General features: G+C 48.3%; 1 protein-coding gene across 1 annotated transcript; it reads right to left on the reverse strand.

Annotated features, from left to right (window-relative positions):
* Positions 1-2,345: 2,345 nt before the first annotated feature.
* On the reverse strand, positions 2,346-23,934 carry KLHDC10 (kelch domain containing 10). The gene is made up of 9 exons (XM_061467900.1): positions 23,792-23,934; positions 11,029-11,250; positions 10,378-10,532; positions 9,079-9,227; positions 8,378-8,462; positions 7,304-7,370; positions 6,673-6,720; positions 5,099-5,238; positions 2,346-3,890 (listed from the first exon to the last, which is right to left on the reverse strand). Exons 1-9 carry the CDS (start codon positions 23,910-23,912, stop codon positions 3,681-3,683), a joined length of 1,197 nt encoding a protein of 398 aa, XP_061323884.1. The 5' UTR covers positions 23,913-23,934; the 3' UTR covers positions 2,346-3,680.
* Between the last annotated feature and the right edge of the window lie 105 nt (positions 23,935-24,039).

Consider the following 24,039-nt stretch of genomic DNA (forward strand, 5'->3'; position numbering starts at 1 on the left):
GCACTGGGCAGCAGTGACAGCTCAGTTGGAGCCAGCATCTCTGGGAGCAGAGCAGGAAGCACTCAATGTCCCCCCCTTGCAGCACCCAAGGGAGATCCACCCTGATGCCATGGGGACAGGGCCAGCAGTGGGGTGGCTTTGGGCTCCAGCTCTTGTTTCCAGCCTGGTCCAGGGTCATCCTTGCTCAGAGGCCTCTTACAGGCTCCTGGGAAGGGTCAGGGATGATACCTGAACACAGGCACTGAGCTTCCTGTGCCCCTTGTCCCTCCCCAGCCTAATGTTGGCATAAAAACCAGGAAGGGGACCACTGCTCCGTGCCTCCAGTGAACACTGGACTCCAAAACATCCCACAGTCAAAAGTGAGACAGGACTAGACATGGAACAGCCCAGAGAGAGGTGGGCAGCAGCTTGATAGCAATCAATGGTGCTGCTTTATCAAGCTCTTTTCCTGGTAGAGCGTCAGTACGGACAATCCAGATGGCTGGGAATGTTCCTGGGTGAGTATCCAAAGTTTGGCTGATGGCTCAACAGCAATAGGAGATGGAAAAGGTGTGGAATGAGAGGGCAGAGGATGGCACTGAGCAGGTTCTCCTACAGCTCAGCTGAGGCCAAGCAGAAAACATCTACCCAGGGCTGAGGGATGCTTTGGGAGTCTCTTAGAGCCAGTCTTTGTGTCTATGGAAGCAGGCCCAGCTCAGCATTACCTGCTGGTTGGCTACAAGGATGCCCTGAAGAGGGCCCACATCACCCCAAGCTGCTCTGCTTGGGGCTGGCAGCAGGGATAAGGTGTGGGTGAAGGCAAACCCCTGTTCTAAGGTGGATTTCTCTGTCTTAGTGTGTCCTGTCCCATCCCCAGCAGCTTTCTGGATGTGAACTCCTCTCCCTCTATGAGTTGCTGCAGATGCTGAATCCTTGGTCCTCTCCCTTAGGGAAATCATGGTGCTGCCCTGGCAGAGGCAGTAACTGCTGGTTTGCTTTCACATGGAATTGCACAGAGAGAATTAACTTGCCTTTAAAAGAAACTAGCACTTGGGCATCACCTGGGATGCAGGTGAAGACAAACAGGAGATGGAGCAAGAAACACTGGAGCCATGTATCCTTCAAGCTGCACCCAGAGCAAAGCCTTTGCCACCATGAGCGAGAAGTAGCTTTAGCTATTCAAAAGCTCAACACAGAGTGGAGCAGCAGGAACTCAAACCCTTAGAAGGGGGCTGGGTGCTTTGCAGTGCTTAAAACAAGGCAGTTTTAGGAAGGAGCAGCCTCTGAGGTCTTGTACCCATCATACAGGTGACTGGGATGGGAGAGATGGGCTCTGGGCTTGCACTTACAGTGGTCCAGCACCTTGAGTGTTTGGGTGACCCAGCAGTGACTTGGTGTGTCAGAGGGATGTCAAGGGTTGTATCATCCTCCCTGGGTGGCTAAACACATTCCATGTTAGGCTTTGAAGGTAAGATTAGGGGACAGTGTTACAGGTGTCAGTATAGAGCCATGCTGAGGCCAGATGTGTCCTTCCCTGTGTTCACATCTGGGGGAAAGCTTCTGTTGCCCCCATAGCCCTGCCAAAGTGAGGAGGACACAAGAGCTCAAGGACATACTTGCTCAGAGACCCAGGCTTGGATGGATTAATATCGCCTTGGTGCTGATGGGAGATGCCCTTTAAGATAAGTGAAGAATCAGCACATGTATGATCAGGTTGTTGCAGTACAAAGGTCCCAGTAGAACTGGAGGCCAGGAGGCAAAGCTGAAGTGCAGATATTCAGCCTCTGCAAGAAGTGAGAACCACTGAGCTCAGGTCAGAAGATGGAGAAAGGACCCACTGGCCCAATGTGGTCCTGCAGAAGATGACACCCCAAACCAGGGGCAGGAGAGCAGGTACCCTATTCCCCAACTGCCTGCAGGGTCTGGGCTCACAGCTGAGCTGCAGCGAACAGTCAGGCGGCTTGGAAGGGTTGCAATAGGGTGATGACACTCTCCAGGAGCACAGAAACTAGCCCAAATGCAGACTGGGGCCTGTCAAAGCCATGTGGCACAGCTGAAGTTCCCAGCTCTGCCCTTTGAGCTGCAAACGTACAACAAAGGGGACATAAACCAGAGCTGCAAACCACTGCCACCAGTTTGGGTGGTCCAGAGCACCAGCGAATGCTTCAGGGGGATGCCCAACCTTTGTTTTCTTGGGATTTGGAGGGGAAAAAGCAGCAAGTGAGGCTATAATGGGGGGAAAACTATCCCCAAGAACAGGGAAAGCTTAATACTGGGGTAAATCAGTAGGAGAACTTGACCCCTAATGGTCAGTTGGGTGCTCCCTAAGAGGGGTAGCAGGGATGGATGAGGCAGTGCTGTTGAAATAACAACACAAAGCCAATGCTATGGTTTATTTAAATGTAATCTCTTCAAAACCCCCAAGTGACCCCTTTGTCTCTGATGGGAGGAAGGGGAAGGGACTTAGAAAAGCTGATTTAAAAGAAAAGGCACTTAAAAATGGTCTTCAACTGAAAAGGACTTTGCACAAATGTGATGCCAGCCAGGTGGAGCTGCTCCAACAGCCATTAGTGTGGGCTACAGAGCCAACATCACTGTATATGGAGCACAGCAACACAGGGGCCAGCCTCCTGCCTGTGTGGCCATGACCACTGCTTACAGCAAGAGGGAGAGATCTTCCCTCTCCCCTTCTTTTGATGCTGTGTTTCCTGGGATAAGCAATCCATGAGCTTCCAGGAAGCCACCTGGGAACCTTGGTTAAAACCACACACAGCAATAACATCCCCACCCCAGGGGAACATGAAGCCGAGTAGAAAAAGGCCAACATGTGCTATATGGGAGGAAGGAAAACACAAAGCTCACACCCAGGCACTGGGTCTGATGTGCTGCAGGTTAAAAGCGAGCTCTGACAGCTCCAGGGTGAGTTTTTGCTGTTGCAAGATGAGCAGCAAGAGTTAAAACAGCTTCAGCACAAACCTTTCCCTCCCCTCAGCACCCTGAGTAAACTACACAATAGTCCAGGAAGTGGCAACTTTTAAGCAGTCTTCCAAGCAAACATTTCCACATGAATAGGTGAGGAACACACAGACAGGGGGTGGTTCAAGTCACTGCACTGGAAAAGCTGCACAGGCAAAGCTTCACTCGCTGCCCCATGCGACGTTCCAGCTGTCTTCTGAAGCTCCAAGAGATGGGAACATGCCCATGGAACACATGCAAAGCCTTCAAAAGCAGGAGCTCTTGGGTTTAGAGAGTTCAGCTGGGTGGCAGGGGATGAGTGTTCTCCAAAGCAAAAGAACAGGGTGGCTGTTGCTCTACACTGAGCATCCTCTGTTAGATACAGCCTGTGGAAATAAAAGTGCACCACATGTAAGCATGGGCTTGGACATTCCCAAAGCTCCCACCCTCCCCAGTTTAATTGCAAGCATGTGCTGACACCAGATTGACGGCTGGATGTTATGAAACAGTACCAGAGAACAGTTTTTTTGATTAATGGTGTAATTTAGAGATCCATAAATAAAAAGTGGCTTTTCAACAACTGAAAGTAACAATCTCTAGGAAGGCATCGATGTAGTTGCTGAATAAGGCGCTGAGCAGGTTCCTCCATGTTCTTAGCAAGACCATCCATGGTATCCATAAATAAGGGGAGGTGGGAAGGGGGCTTCTGGAACGTAGTATGTCTTGGACGGAAGCACGAGCTGGTCTTATTTTAGTCGCTCAACAAGTCCCTGTGTCAGTCCAAGGTGCAAAAGCTGAGATCTGGAGAGGATTGCTAAGTGAGGGAAGTATTCCAGGAGCTTCTCCCAGGACAGTTCCAGCAGGCTGGGCACCACCAGCCACATTTTAAACAGAGAGCCAGTTCGTTTGTTCTCATGGATGTTGACCACCCCTCCATGAACGTACATGCAGCCAGCCTAGGTGGGAAAAGAGGGAGTTACACAGGGCACAGAAGGTGCTGAGGGGTAACACAGGTAAGAAAAGCAGGATTTAGCTCTCCAGATTCCCAGATGGTTAAATCACAGTGAGATTCAGCTCACATACCTCTGTGTGCACATAGAAATGTCACTGCCTGAGCCAGTCGTGCTCCTCTCATAGCCAAGGGGAGGAATCAGTGCTGAAGGGCTCATCCCAAAGCATGGATCTGCTATTCTGAGAGCTCTGCTCCATATTTAGGTGAATTCTACCCCCAAAAATACATTTTAAGAGTTGGGCAAAGCATTAATAAATTAGTATGGAACCATGCTTGGGTTTCAGCTAAAAAGAATGTGCTCTTTTAAACTAAACCCCCACCATACATATGCTGCATTCCCTCTGCTACCTCAGCACAGGAGTGACACGGGAAATGGGAGAAGCTCAGCTGCTAACCTATTTTGTGAGTGGCATTTCTTCAATATACAGGAAAACAAAGGGCATTCCAGGCACCCACCTGCAGTTCCCTGCTTGGGAAACACCTTGATCAGACCAGTTTCCCAAGAAGCTGCATTTATAGCTATATCCAAATGAGGTGAAACCTGCACTTACAACCAAAGAACCTGATTTCTGCCCTCACCCACTGCCCTAAGGTGATGATGAGCTGAAATCACAGCTAAATGTCTTTCTTGCTGCCTGCAGCCTATCAGTCACAGGTTTCTAAGCTTCTGGTTAACACAAACAGCTCTGGCAATACCTTCCTATACTTTGTTATATATATAAATACTTCCTATACTAACCTATATTTTGTTAGCAGTGTCTTCCAAAGAGAGCTACTCACCTGTAATCCTTCACCTCAGGCTGTTCTCAGTAAGCAAAACCAGTTTACTTAGGGCACTATTTGTCCTTTTTCCTTCTACAAACAGGAACTGCTACTCATACATGGAATTAGTCCTCAGAGCCGATACAGTTTAAAAGCTAAAATGCATCACTGCTTTTAGAGAGCAGAACATACTGCGTGTTCCAGCTCTTCAAACAGCAGCAGGAGTAAAAGCAGTCAATGCAGTGACCTCACACAAGCCTTTAGCTCCTAAAGTGGAGGTCACCTCCTTGGTAACCCTGCTTCAGCTCTATCTGCAGCCCACACAAACGTCACAGTGGTTGGATGAATAGTTTGAACTTCAGATTCGTAGGAAACAAATGAGTCACTTACTGGTGTGACAGCAGCACAGTGAAAATACACTGGCTCTGGCATGGCAGCCGGCAGCTTGACCCACTGGAAAGTTTGTAGATTCAACTTCCAAACGTCTCCCAGAATCGCTTCTCCATTGTAGCCTCCACAAACAAACACATCTGTAAGAGAGGAAAGCCAAAGTGCTTACAGACCCAGCCATCCTTGGTGCAGTAACTGCAGAACATGCTGGGACTAAGTCAGTGATCACTTTTCCAGAGGAGTTTTAGGATCAACAATTGTTCTACCTCAACAGAAGATCTCAGAACCTCCCAAACTGGTCCCAGCACAGAAGCCACTTACAGAATCCCAGCCTGGTTTGGGTTGGAAGGGACCTTAAAGTTCCAACCCCTGCCACAGGCAGGGACACCTTCCACTAGAGCAGCTTGCTCCAAGTCCCTGTGTCCAGCCTGGCCCTGAACACTGCCAGGGATGGGGCAGCCACAGCTTCTCTGGGCACCCTGTGCCAGCACCTCAGCACCCTCACAGGGAAGAGCTTCTGCCTAAGAGCTCATCTCAGTCTCCCCTCTGGCAGGTTAAAGCCATTCCCCTTGGCCTGGCCCTACAGGCCCTTGTCCAAAGCCCCTCTCCAGCTTTCCTGTAGCTCCTTTAGGCACTGGAGCTGCTTTAAAGTCTCCCTGGAGCTTTCTCTATCTTCTGACATTGATCAGGAGAAATCATAGAATCATAGAATAGTTAGGGTTGGAAAGGATCTTAAGATCATCCAGTTCCAACCCCCTCTACCATGGGCAGGGACACCTCACACTAAACCATGTCACCCAAGGCTCAATCCAACCTGGCCTTAAACACCGCCAGGGATGGAGCATTCACAACTTCCCTGGGCAACTCATTCCAGTGCCTCACCACCCCCACAGTAAAGACAGAATCACAGAATAGTTAGGGTTGGAAAGGACCTTAAGATCATCCCTGAACAATCTCATCTCAGAACTTGGATTCCAGGACTTGGCCTCACTTTGACTTTCAGTAAAGACTATACAGCCCTCAAGCTGTAGCAGTAGCATCATTCATACCTGTTCAGGAGCTTGTAACCAGTAAGTTGCAAAGCACCACGGATACTCATGGCTAATACGTGGTATTTTACACTGAGGTGGCCATATGAGCTTTAGATGTTGCATAAAATACCACAGAATTCCAGGAAGTGACTGTTCAGGGCAGAAGTAAATTCACCTACAGCAGCAAGATCCCTCATAGAATCAAGGGATCAGCCAGGTTGGAAAAGACCTTTAAGAGCATCAAATCCAAGCATTCCCCAGCACTGACAAGGCCACCACTAACCCCTGGCACTGAGGGCCTGAGCTACATGGTGTGTGAACGCTTGCAGGGATGGTGGCTCCAGCACTTTCCTGGGAAGCAGAGTGGTGCCAACTGGGCAGCTTAAGGCCTGTTAATGAGAAAGAAATCCTCTTCCAGAAAAGACACATGTGCCCTGCAGTAGTCCCAAATGTGTGCTGGAGGCCAGCAGCTCTCAGGCTAGAAGGATGAGGTTCTCATTGCTAGGTTGTCTAAGACACACCAATACTCAAGGTAGCTCTTACCATTTTTGATCTGAACACAGCTATGGCATCTTCTGGCTGCTGGGAAGCCTGAGGAGAATGAAGAGAAAAATCTGTTATAGTTGCTTTAAAGTGCTTGGGCAAACTGGTGATTATATTTCAACACATAGTCATGGATAGGAGGCACTTGCTTCCTTTATAAGGGGCTTCTTCCTACAATCCCAGGTGTAACATTTCTAATTGAGCAACTGCTGTTTCAGGTTTGACTCCTACTTGCTCTCCAGAGAAGGAGGAAATGTGCTGGAATCTCATTCCCCACAGACTCCAGCTCTCAGCTCTGGCCTGGTGAAAGCAGCAGCCAAGGTTCCAGGGAAACCCTTACTGCTACCCAGGCCAGCATGTGGTCCCTCAGAGGGAGCAGAGGTGATGTGTATCTTCTTCTGGGAGGAGAGCCAGCCACTGTCATCCTTCCCAGCCAGGGAGGGAGAGAAGCCAGGCTGCTAAATATGCTTCAGATGGGTTTAAGCTCTAAACAAGCAGGACCTTGAAGCCAGTGCTGTCACACGCTGTACAACAAGGTTATGAAGAAGGCTTTTAGCCTGCCAAAAAACTGCATCTTCAAGCATCTTGGCCACTCTCTAAGGGAAATTCCAGGGGGAAATTCCAGACTCACCAACTTTTTCATGAGGTTTTGTGGCAATTTCCTCCCAGGTGTTGGTTTCAATGTTGTAGGCATGGATCTGAAGAGATAAAGAGGAGCCATTAGTTCCTCCTGGCCCTCCCATCACGCCGATGACGCAGTTTCAGGCTCTGACCCAGGAAGCCACTATAAATACCACCTCTTTCTCGTTAAGTGTAAAACCAAAAATAGCTAATCTCAGCCAGTGACTAAGCAGGTATAAAATCACCTTCAAAGAATAGCAGCTTCCTAAAGTTTTCATCTCAGGCTTTGCTATTTGAGCCCTACAGCTGAAGAAAAAGAACAGTGCTTCTAAAACCTGAAGACATTAAACCCACGCCCTCCAGTTCTCAGAAGTGTTTAGAAGTGCCTAGTTCATACTGCACGTAAGGAGAAAAGAAATGCAGAAAATGGAGAGATAAAAAGTCATTTCCCTGCTGCAGTTTCAGCTTATTTGGAAGCAGAGCACTATTTGAAGTGTCCTCATTTATCATTTTGGTGCTCAAGATGATTTTGTTCTTCCCTCCCCAAGTTGTATCAGAGAGAAACGTGTACCACAAGAAAGGAAATTAAAGCTTACAATTAAGGGGGAAGAAAAGAGTCACCATATCAATATATGAACAAGGAATTTCTTCATTTTAGAATCATGGAATGGTTTGGGTTGAAGGGACCTTAAAGCTCCTCCAGCTCCAACCCCCTGCCACTGGCAGGGACACCTTCCACTAGAGCAGCTTGCCCCAAGCCCTGTGTCCAACCTGGCCTTGAACACTGCCAGGGATGGGGCAGTCACAGCTTCTCTGGGCACCCTGTGCCAGCGCCTCAGCACCCTCACAGGGAAGAGCTTCTGCCTAAGAGCTCATCTCAGTCTCCCCTCTGGCAGGTTAAAGCCATTCCCCTTGGCCTGTCCCTACAGGTCCTTGTCCAAAGCCCCTCTCCAGCTTTCCTGCAGGCCCACCTTTAGGTATTTGCACTTTCCTGTTTTGGCACAAGTACAACATTTAGAAAGATGTCCTAAATGTTTTAAAAGGAGAATCTTTGATAACAGATGTGCAAAATGAAGCTGATTACCTTATCTAAGGAATAAGCTGTCCAGGAAGTTCCACCTCCCAGGATATAAATCCGTTGACCATCGTGGGCTATTTCATGTCTGTACCTGGAAGTATCAAAAAGGACTTTGCAGCACAAGCAGTCAGTGCAACAACAAAAGCCTTCTGTAAAATACCATTACATTGTAGTGGTTTAAGCAGACACCCCAAGCCTGGCCATGCTGCATCAGCCCCTCAGGTTGAGAGCATTCAGATATGGCAGCTTTCAGGAGCAATCTAAGCTGCACCCCACAAGCCTGAAAGGCATCTTCTGAGAGCAGAGCACCACAGAACTTAAATACAACGATTTATGGAGCACCATGATAACCATCAATATTCCAACCTAAGATGGTCACAGATTGGTCTCCCTGCCCTCCTTCCTCCACGCCTTGGTACAGAACAGGACAAGGGACAAGGAGCAACTGGAACCTCTTCCCTTCCTCAGCACTCACCAGCTGCTGCAGGTCCCCAGCTCTGTTCTGGCACCACAAAGTCCAAATCAGCATCCTGGCAAAGGCTTCACATCCCCTTGCACACCAGACTGCTGGAGCACTGGCTGTGGCAGGTTCACAGCCAAAAACACTGCTCTAAGAGCACCCTGCCTGTGTGTTCTCAGCCTCTCACTCCCAGTAAAGGTGGTGAGTCCCCAGTGCAAAAGCTCTTTGAGACTGCCCAGCTTCTCACCTCTCCTCTGGCATGTCACAGGACATGTTGTTTGGTTTCAGCTGGATCCACTCTCTAGTGTTGAGGTCAAGCTTATGGAGGTCAGTGCTGTAAATATAACCAGTTGTTCCTCCAAACACATAGAGACAACCATTGATGATGGCCATGGCCTGGCAGGTAACAGAGAGAAACCAGTTAGAAAGGACACGTGACATCCTGTGTCTGAGAGAGGGTTCCTGCCCTCCCAGAGCAAGACACTGCCTGAAAATCTCTACCTACAGTTCACAAAGTGAGCAACATGAAGAGCAAACAAAGATGATATACAACAGATGGGGGGCAGGAGGTGTTTGTAAGAGTAGAAAGTTAACTCCGTGATCACAAGATGAAGACCTAGAAGTGGAGCTGCTGAGTTTTAGGCATCACACAAGGCAGATCAGTGCAGCAGGGGCTCTCAGGAGCTAAACCCAAAGCACAGTTAACCCTAAATCTCTTCCATGCTGACCTTATATAGATACTGTTACAGAGATTCTTATAAAACACCTACCAGATAGCCAGTGGCATTAAGGGTAACAGGGGAAACCCCACAGTGGGCAATTCAGACTCAACAACAGAGAGAGTGTGCAATTGGAAAGCACACAGGACTATTACCCTACCGAAACTGTGAAGGCACCATTCCCTGGTGCAGTCCAAGGTGGAAGCAGAGACATTCTGCTCCCACCTACCTGTTTGCCCAACGCCAGCTCAAGCTGAACTGAGAAAAGGGAATGCTGCTTTCTTTATCCAACCATCTGGTACGCATCTGAAGGAGACATTAGATGGGTTATAAATGTCTGCACCACAAGTACATTGGGAGTATTATTGGAAAGCACAGCAAAAGGTAGCAGCCTCCTGTGAGAGTCAATCTGTTGTTTTGTACATCATGTTTACCCAGGATATTATGGAAAGTCCTCAAAGTTGTTATTCTATTACAAATAAGATCTACTGGCCACTGTTTTCATTTATAATTTGAGTTTTAAAGGCTTTAAGGAGGCTGCAGCGCAACTCTAGAACCTACCTAGAACTCTAGAACCATTTCTTAAATCAGGCATACTTTTGCATTCAACTGCATCTGGCAGCTAGTGAACAAATTCTGGCTTTTCTAACTACAAGAAAACTACTCCTTTGAAAACCTAAAGAACCAAGGCTGCTCTATTTATGAGTGAACCTGCCTGTATTTACATACACAGAGAACAACTAGCAGAGAAGACAGCTCTGTGCTCTGTGGCACACAGCCCAGTGTACACAGGCACAAAGTGCCTCACAAGGCTCTGTCCTTCATACCTGCCCATAGATTCGATTTGGTTTCTTTCCTCGGCAGCTGAGTAGAGCCCATCTTTTGTACTTGACATTGCAGACATGGACATCGTTGCCATTGCTCTCCCCAAAGGGGATCCCAGTACCCCCAAACACCAGCAGGTTGTTGCCATGAAGCACAACTAGGGGAAAGAGACAGAGCAGTGAGAGTCGTTGCTGTGAGATGCAGTGAAACAGAACAAGACTGCTCTGGAGACAACAGAGAGTTCAGTATTGTTCAATACCCTACAATTCACACTCTGCATTTATGGCTTTGAAATGCCCTAAAGGAGAAAGAAAGCAACCTAAAACCATGGAAACCAAAGGCCTACTTTTAAAAATGGGTAGTGAACAAAGAGATCTATTTTGGGATGCTCTGGGATGTCTGAGTGCACTGAGCATCAACCTGCTGGAGGTGCAGGTGCAACGCAACTGTTAAATACCTGAGGACAACCTCTTGCATTTGAAATTCTTTGCCTTAACCTGAGCAAAGGGGGAAAGAAAAATCACAAAAGCAACCCAAACTCAAGGCCTACAGCTGGAAATAGGATCCAGATTGCCCAGTTTTGCATTCCACAAGGGACACCGATTAAAATAGCTTCAGGAGAGGGTGCACAGGAATTGAGTTTCCATACGTACGTGACATGGAGGCCAGTTCCCTGGGCATGTAGCCTTCAGTGCTCATCTGGTGCCAGGTGTCTGTAGCAAAGTTGTACCGCCAGAGTTCCCTGAAGAGGGGGTAGTCCTCATTCTCTGGCCCTCCAGACTCCTCGTAGTCAGGGTTGTAGCCTCCAAACACATACAAGTTGGCATTATCCGCCACACAACGATGGCCACTTCTTGCTGGTGGAGATCTGTTGCCTACAACAAAACAAGAAGTTGAAAGATCTTCCACAAATGGACAGCAGGGGAGCTGAGCTTGCATGTGAGGGTCAGGAATACATCAGCTAGTGGCTCTTACAGGCACTGGGAGCTGCTCTAAGGTCTCCCCTTTAGGAGCCTTCTCTTCTCCAGGCGGAACCTGCCAAGCTCTCTCAGCCTGGCTCCAGAACAGAGCAATTCCAGCTCTCTGGTGGTCCTCCAACAAGAGTGTCTGGTGTTTAGCCACAGGGAAGCACATCTGCAGCCAGGAGGACACAGCTCTGTAGTGACAGATCCACTTCTCCAAGTAGAGCCTTGGGTGGCATGGTCTAGTGTGAGGCATCCCTGCCCATGGCAGGGGGCTGGAACTGGATGACCTTAAAGTCCTTTCCAACTCAAACCATTCTGTGATTCTATGTCGCCATCTCATTCATGTCTCCAGCCCCTGGACCACAGCAGCCTAGAGACCTGCCTGCAGGGTGATGCACAACAAGCCTTCCATGAGACCAATTTATGAGCTATCTTACAAATTCCCCTTCTGCCACAATCTGTGGCAGATTTCACTTAGGAAACAGTTCCAAAATGTTTATATTTGAGCTGCCAGATGGGAATAAAGAAGAAAAGTAATGATTTGCTCTGCCCTCCTACAAAAACCTGCTCTTAGTTTCTTCTCGTTTGCTCCTGGCACCTTGTATCTCAAGTAGGCTCTTTCACCTTGGACACCCTTCAGCTACCTAAACATTAAGCAACACAGGTCTGATACAGCAAGTATCTGGGACAACAGCACAAGAGGGACGTGGAACTGTTGGAGCGAGTGCAGAGGAGGCCACGGAGATGCTGCAAGGGCTGGAGCAGCTCTGCTCTGGAGCCAGGCTGAGAGAGCTGGGCTGGGTCAGCCTGGAGAAGAGAAGGCTCCTGAAGGGGAGACCTTAGAGCAGCTCCAGTGCCTAAAGGGGCTGCAGGAAAGCTGGAGAGGGGCTTGGGACAAGGGCCTGTAGGGAAAGGAGAAGCGGAATGGCTTTAACCTGCCAGAGGGGAGACTGAGATGAGCTCTTAGGCAGAAGCTCTTCCCTATGAGGGTGCTGAGGCACTGGCACAGGGTGCCCAGAGAAGCTGTGGCTGCCCCATCCCTGGCAGTGTTCAAGGCCAGGTTGGACACAGGGGCTGGGAGCAAGCTGCTCTAGTGGAAGGTGTCCCTGCCCACGGTAGGGGGCTGGAACTGGATGAGCTTTAAGGTCCCTTCCAACACAAACCATTCCATGATGAAAATCTGCTCGTAGACAAAGGCACTTTCACTGGGAGGATGCATAGAGGGAACCCATCTAAGATCCTACAGATGCTTCACTACAGGCAGACACAGCCCTTCCCAAAAGGGCTGCCCACCCTCTTTACTATAAGCCAATGGGAATAAAAGCAGGGAGGACAGGCTCAGGACTCAACTGGAATAGACAATAAAAGACTGATTCATCCCAGGAGAACCTACAGAGCAATATTCTTGTTGGAGAACAGCAATTGATCCAAAAGCAATTCCAAGCTTGCTCAAGTTCGATGCACAGCAAGAGCCAAGCAGAGTGTCAGACATGGATGTTTTCCTACAAGATACAGGTCCACATAAGGAATTAAAAAGATGAAAGGAACAGAAAATTATCAGGTCCCGAACAAAGAAGCTGGTCTGAGACAAGTGTAGAAAACAGGGAAGTTTCAAAAATCATGTTTTCTATGCAATACAAGTATTATGGTGAGAGTAACTCCAAGCTTCATCTTGAGAATACATAATAGTCCCCCGAGCTGTACAACTTCAGTGCGTAACCATCACTCCCTCAAGCACATCCTCTGCTTGTGGCACCTCAAGACCTGCTTTGGTTCAGTTGACAGTAAAGAGAAACCCCCCAAAATCGTATCCGAGGCTGGTTCGTGTTAGAAGGGACCTTTAAGCTCATCCAGTTCCAACCCCCTGCCATGGGCAGGGGTAACTTCCACTAGAGCAGGTTGCTCCAAGCCCCATCCAACTTGGCCCTGAACCATCAAAAGAAGTTCATGGAAGACTCTTCACCCAAACAAACCAGAGATCTTCACCACCCAATTGCTCCCACAGCTCTTTTACACACTTCTAGGATGGAACAGGACCCAGAGAAACATCAAAGTAGGACCCATGTTTGCTTCTTAGAGGCTGTTACAATTCTCAGCAACAAATCAGACAACAATGAACAAGGCATCAAGAATCTTTCCTACAGCAAAGGTGAAATAAATGCTTTGTCCAGACTCAGTAATAAACTTTAACTCAGCACAAACAGCTTTGCTTCATCATGTTCCCCATTTGCTGCTTTAAGCCCCAACTCTTGTCCAGAATTCAGCTGCTCTGCAGGGTTCAGACAAAGTCCTTGTGCCTGTTTTGACAGATTTGGGTTGTTTCCAGTAATAATTGTGTCTTGCAGCAATTCCCACATTAGAAAATTAGCACTGGCTGAAAGAGAGGGCAAGAAAGTTTAGGAATTAGTGGAAAAATCTGGAGTCTTTGGCCTGGCTACTGAGACAGAGCAGTGCCATCAGACACATGGTGTGGCATGGACACTGCAGCACAGAAAGGGTGGGTGTTACATGTACTCATAGCGGCAGCCAGGAAGCTACTGGCCTAAACTATTAAACAAACATTACGTGCTTTAGAGGTGATTCACAACTGGAAAGAGAAACATCCATCCCTTTGGAACTTCTTTATTCGAAACTCTGAAGCTATCCAAAGAGATGGATTCAGTTTGAAGTGAATACATTGACAATAAAGGTATTTACAGTCAAGGTGATCCTTCAGACTCTTGAAATTGGAGATGCTTCAAGAGGGGAATTCATCTGATGTTGAGGATCTGCAAACAAAACTGTGTTTGAGAAGCGCCCATGCCTCCCTGCAGCCTATAGAGGATCTCACGTGTCTACACTTGGCCACAGGCAGCTCCTCCTCCTTGTTTCTTCTTCTATGTTTGCCTCGAAGGTCTCAAAGAGAAGACTTGGAAGAACTGGAACAGGAGCTTAATTCCAGCAAGGATTAGGAGCACTGATGTACATGTTTTGCAGGGGAGTGAGGATTTAATTCAGTCACTCACTGAATTTAAAAGGTGACAGGGAATGAGGAGTTCAAATGTTACATCAACTATAGATCCTATTTCCCTCTAGTTATAACCCTTGCCATGAGAATATCCCAGATGGAAGAGAAGAGAATAATCATAAACTCAAGGAATCCCAGGTTGGAAAAGACCTCAAGGATCATCTGGTCCAACCTTTCTTGGCAAAAGCAGAGTCTAGACTAGATGTCCCAGCATCTCGTCCAGCCTAACCTTAGAAGTGCCCAACATAAATAAGGCTGAGTTCTATATAATGCCAACAGACTGAAAAGGAAGAGGCATAATTCAAAGAAAATAGATTAAAGAACAAAACCAAGGAGACCTTCCCTGCCATTCACCTCCCAGAATCAGAGGGACTTTGCCATAAAGCTCCAGAACACTGAAGTTTCAACGGAAAGGGATCAATGTTTGATGCTTGCAGGTCCTTGAGATAGCAAGACAGGTACATTAAGCCCACAGACATCCCAACTGGTTTCACCTCTTTCCATTTACCTGCAAATGCATCTCCTGTCTTTAAAAGATGCTTTTTGGAAGATATTTTGAAGACACAGAAAGGGCATCAGAAGCTGGAGCTGCTGTCAACCAGGTAATTCCAAGTACCCAGCTGAGATAGTCTGAAAGGCCCATCCTTCCCCTGCAGCATTCCTGCTGCAAACCACATCTGCCACTACTTCCCTGTCTATTCCCATCAAACCCAAGAACTCTGTGCAGTACAGGAACGAAGTCCACTAACCACTCACTCAGTAACTTTGTCAGAAGCCATAGATCCTGGCCTGTCCCTGGCCATGAGTTCACAACTCAGGGGAAATCCACTGTCTTCAGCGTTGAGCATCAAACTGGGGATGGCAGCAGCCAGAATGTTTCCTCCTGCTGTGCTTGCTACATGGTGGTGACTCCCAGGGAAAGAAGAACTGGAAAGGCCAACCAAAGCCCCTGTTGCTACAAACACAACCAATTTCCTTTTGCTCTTCTCAAGAATAATACATTCTTTGATCTATTCAAGCTTTGTTTGCTCAACCCATGCTCCACATGAAGGACTGACTTCCCTCCAAAGGTTTCCCAGCTTGCTGGATTTAAGTTTCATTCTTCAGTCAGTGTCCCCTTCATCTCACTGGACTAGATCCTCCCACTTGCAGAGGCTCAGAGAAGATGACTTATCTACTCATTAAACAGGGAAAAAAGTTTAGTACATCTTCTGAGTCACCTAAGCAAGCAATGGACAATGTTAAACCAAGTTAAATTGTCACTAAACTCTTCTATTAAGAATTGAAGTGATCTTAACTGCCCCTCCATTCTGCTTTGGTGAGACCCCTCTTTTGCAGCACTGTGTGCAATTCTGGTGTCCTCAACATCAGAAGGACATGGAGCTGTTGGAGAAAGTCCGGAGGAGGCTACAAGGATGCTCAGGGGCTGAAGCACCTCCCGTATGAAGACAGGCTGAGAACATTGGGGATGTTCAGCCTGGAGAAGAGAAGCTGCGTGGAGACCTCAGAGCAGCTTCCAGTGTCTGAAGGGGGCTACAGGGATGCTGGAGAGGGACTCTTCATTAGGGAGTGTAATGACAGGACAAGGGGTGATGGGCTCAAAGTGAAACAGGGGAAGTTCAGGTTGGAGATAAGGCAGAAGCTCTTCCCTGTGAGGGTGCTGAGGCGCTGGCACAGGGTGCCCAGAGAAGCTGTGGCTGCCCCATCCCTGGCAGTGTTCAAGGCCAGGTTGGCCACAGGGGCTTGGAGCAAGCTGCTCTAGTGGGAGGTGTCCCTGCCTGTGGCAGGGGTTTGGAACTGGATGAACTTTAAGGTCCCTTCCAACACAAACTGTTCTATGATTCTAATTCACTTTAGAACAAAGTCTTAGAAAAAGATTCCTCAGTTCTGTGTTCTTAAAGAAGACACCTGCAAAAGCTGAACCTATTTAATTCAGATTGATTTCTTCAGCAGACAAGCTCTGTTACCTGCCCTCCAAGGAAGGGCTGCCTTTCCATTTAATGATGTTTTATCAGATGATTCACATCTCCTACTGAAATTCTTCATCCAAGTTTTGGATCAGTTTGTGCTTGAGGATTACTGGTGTGCAATGAGCCTATTACACAAGTGCAAACTTCAGATGGGGCAGGAAGAGGGAAACACCCAAGGGCTTGCTAACTTCCTCCTTGAGTTACCAAAGCCCAGCTCCCCAGGAGCTGATTCTGCCACAGATTGAAGATGTGCCCAACACTAAGTAAAGCACAGCAAGGCTCTGTCACCATGAAAAGCTGTAGGTCACAGGCCCTGTTATGAATTCCCTGATGCCAGACATGGAAAGCAGCAGCACAGTGTCAAGACAGATCTGGTCATGAAGCCAGTTACAGAAAATGGCTTTCAAGTGGATGGATATAATCTGGAAAGCACTTGTTATCCCAGTTCAAGACTCCAGAGCAAAGCAGAAAGGAAGGATAGGAAGGTGATTTCACAAGGAGACTCCTTTTCCTTGGTCCTGAGGGCCAAAGTGGGAACAATAAAACTTGCAGAGAATAAGAAGCTCCACAAACAGAATGAAGTTGAAACATCACAACAGGGACATAACTAAGGCAGGACCTAATTCAGGACTAAGCTATCCTATAGAAACCTGCTCGCTGACTATGCACTGACCTGTTAACACCCTTTTTAGGTGATTCATAGGGTGACTTCAGAGGGAGCTGATGGGATGTCCCAAACTGACTTTGTTTAAGTGGATTCCTAGTGGAACACCTTTCCTGCAAGAGGTATCATTAGAAAGGATAGTAAGCAAAAAGGTGACATGAGTATCTGTTCCTGATGTGATCCAGCACAGCAACCAATGCATGAGGCATCTGTTTCTTATCTCTCCAAATACTTTGAACCCAGAATAGGTCTGTGGTGAGACGGAGGAGAAAACAAAGATGTTCATTAAGAAAATGTACAGAAACCCTTTAGTTTGGAGGAGAAAATGGAATGGTCCTGAATGGTGTCCAACAAGACACCAGTGGTGTCAAAATGTCCCTCTTTAAGGGGAGGACGAAGCTGGATTGCACCTGCTGGTTCATAAATACTGCTCCTATTCTGACTAACACAAGATTCAAAGTTTATTAAATTCCAACTCCGGGACCTTGACAGCAACAGAAATCTATAAATAGCCAGGAGTAACAAAACAAAACAGCACAAAGATTCCTTGGCATCAGCAGGTTACCTGAAGTTATAGAATCACAGAATAGTTAGGGTTGGAAAGGACCTTAAGATCATCTAGCTCCAACCCCCCTGCCATGGGCAGGGACACCTCACACTAAACCATGGCTCTGCCCAACCTGGCCTTGAACACCGCCAGGGATGGAGCATTCACAACTTCCCTGGGCAACCCATTCCAGTGCCTCACCACCCTCACAGTAAAGAACTTCTTCCTTATATCCAATCTAAACTTCCCCTGTTTAAGTTTTAACCAGTTACCCCCTGTCCTGTCACTACAGTCCCTAATAAAGAGTCCCTCCCCAGCATAGGCCCCCTTCAGACACTGGAAGCTGCTCTGAGGTCTCCATGCAGCCTTCTCTTCTCCAGGCTCAACAGCCCCAGTGTTCTCAGCCTGTCTCCATACGGGAGGTGCTTCAGCCCCTGATCATCCTCTTGGCCTCCTCTGGATTTGCTCCAACAGCTCCATGTCCTTCTGATGCTGGGGACACCAGAACTGCACACAGTGCTGCGAAGTGGGGTCTCACAGAATCCATTTCATGTGCACCTCAAATTCAGATTTAAAGACTATGCTAAAGTGTTTTAAACCAAGCCCTTCTTTCCTCCTCCAGACCATGCAGAACAAAGCATGGGTTTATTTATTCCTGGAGCATAACCTAGAGATATCCAGGTATAGCCTCAAACACAACCCCAACACTGCTTTTTATAACCTCCCTTTCTTCCCACTCTATTTTAATCACAATATCCACAGGAAGGTCATCAGTAAAGGATCAAGCAGTTAACGCAACAAAACCCACTGTGAGGTCCTGGGGAGGGTTTGATTTTACAAAATAGTTAAATAAGCTGGTTCTGATCACTTACACGCACAAGAACCAGATATATCCAAATGACCCAGCCAGGATCACTTATATCCAACACAGACAGTGAAAGGGTGATGGTTGCCAAGTTCTCACTGTGATTCCTAGGTTGTTCTTCATTCAGGGCAGACTCATTTTGGGCAGGTCTCTTACATTTCGACTCCTACAGCAAGATGCTTTGGCCTCAGTGTTTTGCTTCCTTCTGCTTCCATAATAATTACAGATTCAAAACTAATAAAAGCCACAAAAGTGGCTCTTGCTTCCTAAAGTAACAAACCAGTGGTGAACAGCTAAGGTGCATGTGTGCATCCTCTTCTCTGCTTCTTAAAGCTCTCTCAAGATGGTACCAGTGTATTTTCCCTGGTACCTGTATTTTCAACATCTGGAAGAGCAGGTTTCAATATCTCCCTTTCCATTTATGCTTTCCGCAAGGCTTCTGAAGGACATTTAGGTCAAGCCAAAGTGCTGCTAGCTCATAGGACAGAGAATGTGACAAGTCAATATTGACTTTGACTCCAGTCTTCAAAGCTTCATCTTTCTCATACTGGCTCATGTAATCAGAGTACTTTACAAACGTTTGGATAAGGAGGATGTAAATGCAACACTAAGGAGAAGGTTTAAAACCTGTTTGTTCCTCCAGCTGTGTTCAGCCTCCCCAGAACACGCAGCTCCCTTCCAAAACACCCAAGAGAGAAAGCAGCTGAGCCTGGGCCCTCAATGCCTGAGTGATGACTCTGCCCAGCACCAAGGACAGCCAAAGGATCCAGCCAAAGATGCCAAACACAACCCTCAGGCTACTGGCCAAGAGCCTTTCAAACATGTGAAGTCCCTAAAGCTGTGTATCAAGGAGAATGTTCATTCTCACATTCAGCTGTGAGAGGCTTAAGGACTGGATCAACATCCAGAGCTGGTCTGCTTCTTCATCCTGCCTCTGCATCCCGCTTCTTGGGAGCTTCTGGTTTCAAACCTCTTTGTAGCAATCACATACTTCAAACATTTCTACAAGCATCCAGCTGTATTTCTCATGATTAGTGAAACAGGAATGGGATTGTAACATGAGAGAACATCCAGTGCAGAGAATAAAATAAGGAGTTCTTATGAGTGAACTGTTTTTACTGAGAAACCAGAGCAAAAGAGGAAACACTTGCCACAGAAATGGATATATTACAGATTTCACACCACTAAAACTGAGTGTTGTTTGGGTTGGTTGTGGTTTGTGAAAATCTAAAAGGGAAATAAGGAAAGGAATTCTGGATATGAGAACCATATGACAGCCCAGGTCAGAAGAGACCTGGAAAACTCATCTGCTCTATCCTCTTGTGGGAAAGGAGGCCAAGATGAGATTACTCAGCACCTTGTGCAGTTGCATCTTGAAACCCTCCAGTGATGGGAACCATGTCCCTGGAGAGGCTCTTCCAGTGAATGATTGTTCCTACTGTAAAAAATGTCTTTCTTACATTGAGACGAAACCTTTCCTGGTGGAACATGTACCCATTGCTCCTTGCCTTTTCCATGTGGCTCCTTGTGAAGAGAGATCCTCCATCCTCTTTATGGCCACCCTTTAAGTGCTAGGAAATCATGATGAGGTTCCACCTGAGCCTTCTCTTCTCCAGACTTATTCAGCCTCTCCTCACAGGGCAGGTTCTCCAGACCTTCGACCATATCACAGAATCACGGAATGGTTTGGGTTGGAAGGGAGCTTAAAGCTCCTCCAGTTCCAGCCCCCTGCCACAAGCAGGGACACCTTCCACTAGAGCAGCTTGCTCCAAGCCCCTGTGTCCAACCTGGCCTTGAACACTGCCAGGGATGGGGCAGCCACAGCTTCTCTGGGCACCCTGTGCCAGCACCTCAGCACCCTCACAGGGAAGAACTTCTTCCTTATCTCCAACCTGAACTTTCCCTGTTTCACTTTGAACCCATCACCCCTTGTCCTATCACTCCAGTCCCTGGTGAAGAGTCCCTCACCAGCATCCTTGAAGCTCCCTTCAGACACTGACAGCTGCTCTGAGGTCTCCACACAGCTTCTCTTCTTCAGGCTCAACAGCACCAATGTTATCAGCCTGTCTCCATATGGGAGGTGCTCCAGCCCCAATCATCCTAATGGCATCCTCTGGACTTGCTCCAACAGCTCCATGTGCTTCTGATGCTGAGGACACCAGAACTGCACACAGTGCTGCAAGTGGGGTCTCAGAACAGAACAGAGGGGCAGGATCCCCACCCTGAGCTGCTTGCTCAAGCTCTGGTGAGTGCAGCCCAGCACAAAGCGGGGTTCTGGGCTCAAGTGCACACTGAAGCCGGGTCATGGGGAGTTTCTCATTGCTCAGCACCCCCAAGTCCTTCTCCTCAGGGCTGCTCTCAATCACTTCTCCTACCAACCTGTCCTCTGAACCCTCTCCAGTTTGCCCTTGTTCTTCTTTACTTGTAGGGACCAGAACTGGATACAGCATCCCAGGAGCAGCCTGACAAACACTGGATAGATCAGGATGATTCCATCCCTCTCTGCCAGTAATGTCTCTGTGGATGCAGCCCAGGACCCAATTTGCCTTTGCTGCTGACTCACACACAACCTTTTGTCCACCAGGACCCCCAGGTCCCTCTTAGCAAGGCTGCTCCCCACACCACACAGATCCCAGTCCATACTGGGATACCCTTGGGATGTCATGTTCAACTTCATCCTGCTCTTGCTTGCCCACCCTTCCAGGCTGTCCAGGTTTCTCTTAAGGTAAGATTAAGGCATCACATGGACATTGCTCTTCAACCAAATGGCTTTCAGCTTGATTCCAACCAGGACACAGGGACTTGGGATGCCTGGGGTTTAAAACCTGAACCTCTCTATACAGAAAACCTCTTAATGTGACTGCTACACTGGGAAGTGATAGCTCCAGGCAAGGGCATAAATGGGAGAGGCAAAGATATATTTTGGTCTTCAGATTATTTCTATTCTCTTAACCACAACAGTCTGTTGAAAACACTGAAAGTTTAAATGTGGACATGGATGAGAAGAATAAACCATACACCACCTACAGTTGACATTTTTGGTCTTTCCAAAGCTTACAAACACCTAAAAATTGCTCTTCCCTTTTCTTTCCCCAAAGTATGATTTTAGATGCATAAAGAATCTTCACCCATCATGACAAAGCAAAACCACAAATTGTTTGGGTTTTTTTTGAGCCGTTAAGTCATGGTTTGCGGATGCTGCTTGAGAAATGTCCCTCTGGAGAAACCCTCAAGAGAAATGCTCCTCTTGAGAAAGCAAATGGAGCGGCACAACCCTGGCACCAGCTCCCACTTGCTGCCTGCTCACTTTTTTGTGGTCATTTCTCCATGCAAATGAAATTCTCCACAGTGAACAAGGTGACAAAGGTCTAAAATCTGTTCTGCAAGTAGGTGGAAAAGGAGAATGTGACAGGAGCAGCACCTAATTCAATGTGTATGCTCTTGTGTTCAACCAAGAGATAGTTCAGATCTACTTCAAATGACACACAGGAGCAAAAAGAGCTCTCCAGATAGGGATGTAGCAAACGCATTCATGTAGCAAACACATCCAATGCCAAAGCGTGCTGCGAGTTCTTCACATGCTTTCGCAACAGTAATTTCTTATAAAAGTGGGATTAAAAGGAGATAGTGCTCCTTATGGAAAGAGTCTAAGGCATTGGATGGTGGGGGGAAATGAAGCAATGCTCCTGGAAACTCTGGAAGAGAACTGGAAGGTAAGAAAGCAAACCTGGCTGGAGGAAATGGAAGGAGGGGGGGTAAAAACCCCATTCCTCTCTCCCTGTTTCAATGGTTACATAAAGGCTGCTGCTGCTGCTGGAGCTCTAGAAATAGGGCATTATCAGGTGTCAAATGGGGAGAAAACTCCAGGAATTGGCTCAAATGTTTTTTTTTCTATCAATAAGCTTTTCAGGAAGGTGGACAGTCAGCTTTGGGTTTGCTCAGGCTGGATTCAAGTGCTAAGGCTGAGCTGAATGGGGGCAGCGTGTCACCAGGGCTGCAGCATCTGCCCCTGTGTGCAGTATTCCACACTGGCACACAATCCAGAGGTAAAAGTGGGATCATTACAGCTGTACCAGGGGGATGCGCTCCCAGTTCACTCAAGCCAATGATTAAATTCAGGAACATAATCAGATCCTGTGTTCCAAAAAAAGGCCTTTATTACAGAAGGAAGGAAACATGCCTGAGAATCTGCCCAAAAATAGAAGGTGTGGAGCCACTCAGCACATTCACAGCAGCCTTGCGGGAGAGTCAAACGGATTTGCTCATACTTGCAGCAGATCCAGCTTGAGACAGGCTCCACATGGATAGAAACACAGACACTGGTCTGAAAGCCCCTTCCCAGCTGCTGTGGGTGCTCCAGACATTCCTACCCTACAGGCAGTGAGGGACTTCATATCCCCCAGTGATGAATCTGAGTGGTGGGTCCAGGGCAGAAAATGATGCCTTGAGCCTGGGTAACCCCATGCTGGCTGGCACCCCCCCAGCAATATGTGGTCCTTGAGGACTGGGGTGCTGTGGAGATAAGTGAGGGGACCCCAAACCAACTGGATACTCCCCCAGTCACATAACCATGGGGTGCCTCATATCCCTTCCAATATCACAAAGCTCTTGGGAAGGGGGTGATCTCCCCAGTGCTGTGATTAGGGGGTAACCTCAACTTCTTCCCCCTAATATCCGGGGGCTCTTGGAGTTGGGGGTCCAGAGTCATGGGGTAACCTCCCAGCATACCAAAACTGCTAAAAGGAAGGTGGAAAGGGGGAAGAACCATCTTTCCTAGGGCACAAGACTGGGCTGATGTCTCATCCAATGGCCCTCTGCTTGCCTGGACCCAGCATCCCAGCATCACCCCTCCAACGGAGGGGACCCCTCACCCCAAACACCTGATATATTGGGACCGGGGGGGAAATGTCACCAGAGGCTCATACAATCCCATTCAGGATCTCAGGGTGACTGTGATGGGGCTGACCCCAAATGGGACTGTGAGGTTCCCTGTCCCCACTCCTCCCTTATCCATGGGCATATGGAGCATCACCATCTGCATGGAGACTGCTGAGTTAGGGAGGGAAGAACCACCACCCTTTAGGGGCATAGGAACGGGGTAACCCCCTTCCACCCCCGAACCTGTGGGTCCCCTTCAACATCCTACGCCCATTTATAAGGGGATAATCACCCCCATTCTCACTGTACCCCCATATCCCAGGCCTGTTGGGCCGGGAACACTGCAGCCCTTCCCACAGAACCCCCTCCCCATCCCATACCCATGGAGTACCCCAAATCCCCCCAGCATGCTCCAGAGCCGCGGGGCCGATGTCACCCCCCCAGCCATGGGGTCCCCGTCCCCTCAGCGCCTTGGGGTGCCCCCGGCCCCCAACACCCGAGGTCGGGGGTTGCCACTCACCGGTGAAGCGGGGCCTGCCCGGTAGCTGCACGAAGCGGTTGAGGAGGCCGCTGCCGCCGGCCCCCGCCGCGCTGCCCGGGCCCTGCCCGCCGCCCTCCCACCCTCCGGCCGCCGCCGACATGGCCCCAATCGCTCTCCTCAGGGCAAGCTCCCGTATCCGCCCCCGCCTCTAACCAATCAGCGGCGAGCTTCTTCCTCCGCTACCTATGAAAAGCGGGCTTATTGGCAAGTGGGGGAAATCCAGGCGA

This window comes from Pezoporus flaviventris, unplaced genomic scaffold, assembly GCF_033815535.1.
Source record: "Pezoporus flaviventris isolate CSIRO_AGI_PZ_B2104156 unplaced genomic scaffold, CSIRO_AGI_Pfla_v1 ptg000046l, whole genome shotgun sequence".
In the NCBI taxonomy this organism is placed as follows: Eukaryota; Metazoa; Chordata; class Aves; order Psittaciformes; family Psittacidae; genus Pezoporus; species Pezoporus flaviventris.

Coding starts and splice junctions, on each gene's coding strand:
- KLHDC10 (XM_061467900.1), bottom strand. CDS start 23,912: ATGTCGGCGGCGGCCGGAGGGTGGGAGGGCGGCGGGCAGGGCCCGGGC. Junction 5,239..6,672: donor CTGTGTTCAGATCAAAAATG/GTAAGAGCTACC, acceptor CCTCTCTTACAG/ATGTGTTTGTTTGTGGAGGC. Junction 3,891..5,098: donor ACTGTGCTGCTGTCACACCA/GTAAGTGACTCA, acceptor TTTCCCACCTAG/GCTGGCTGCATGTACGTTCA.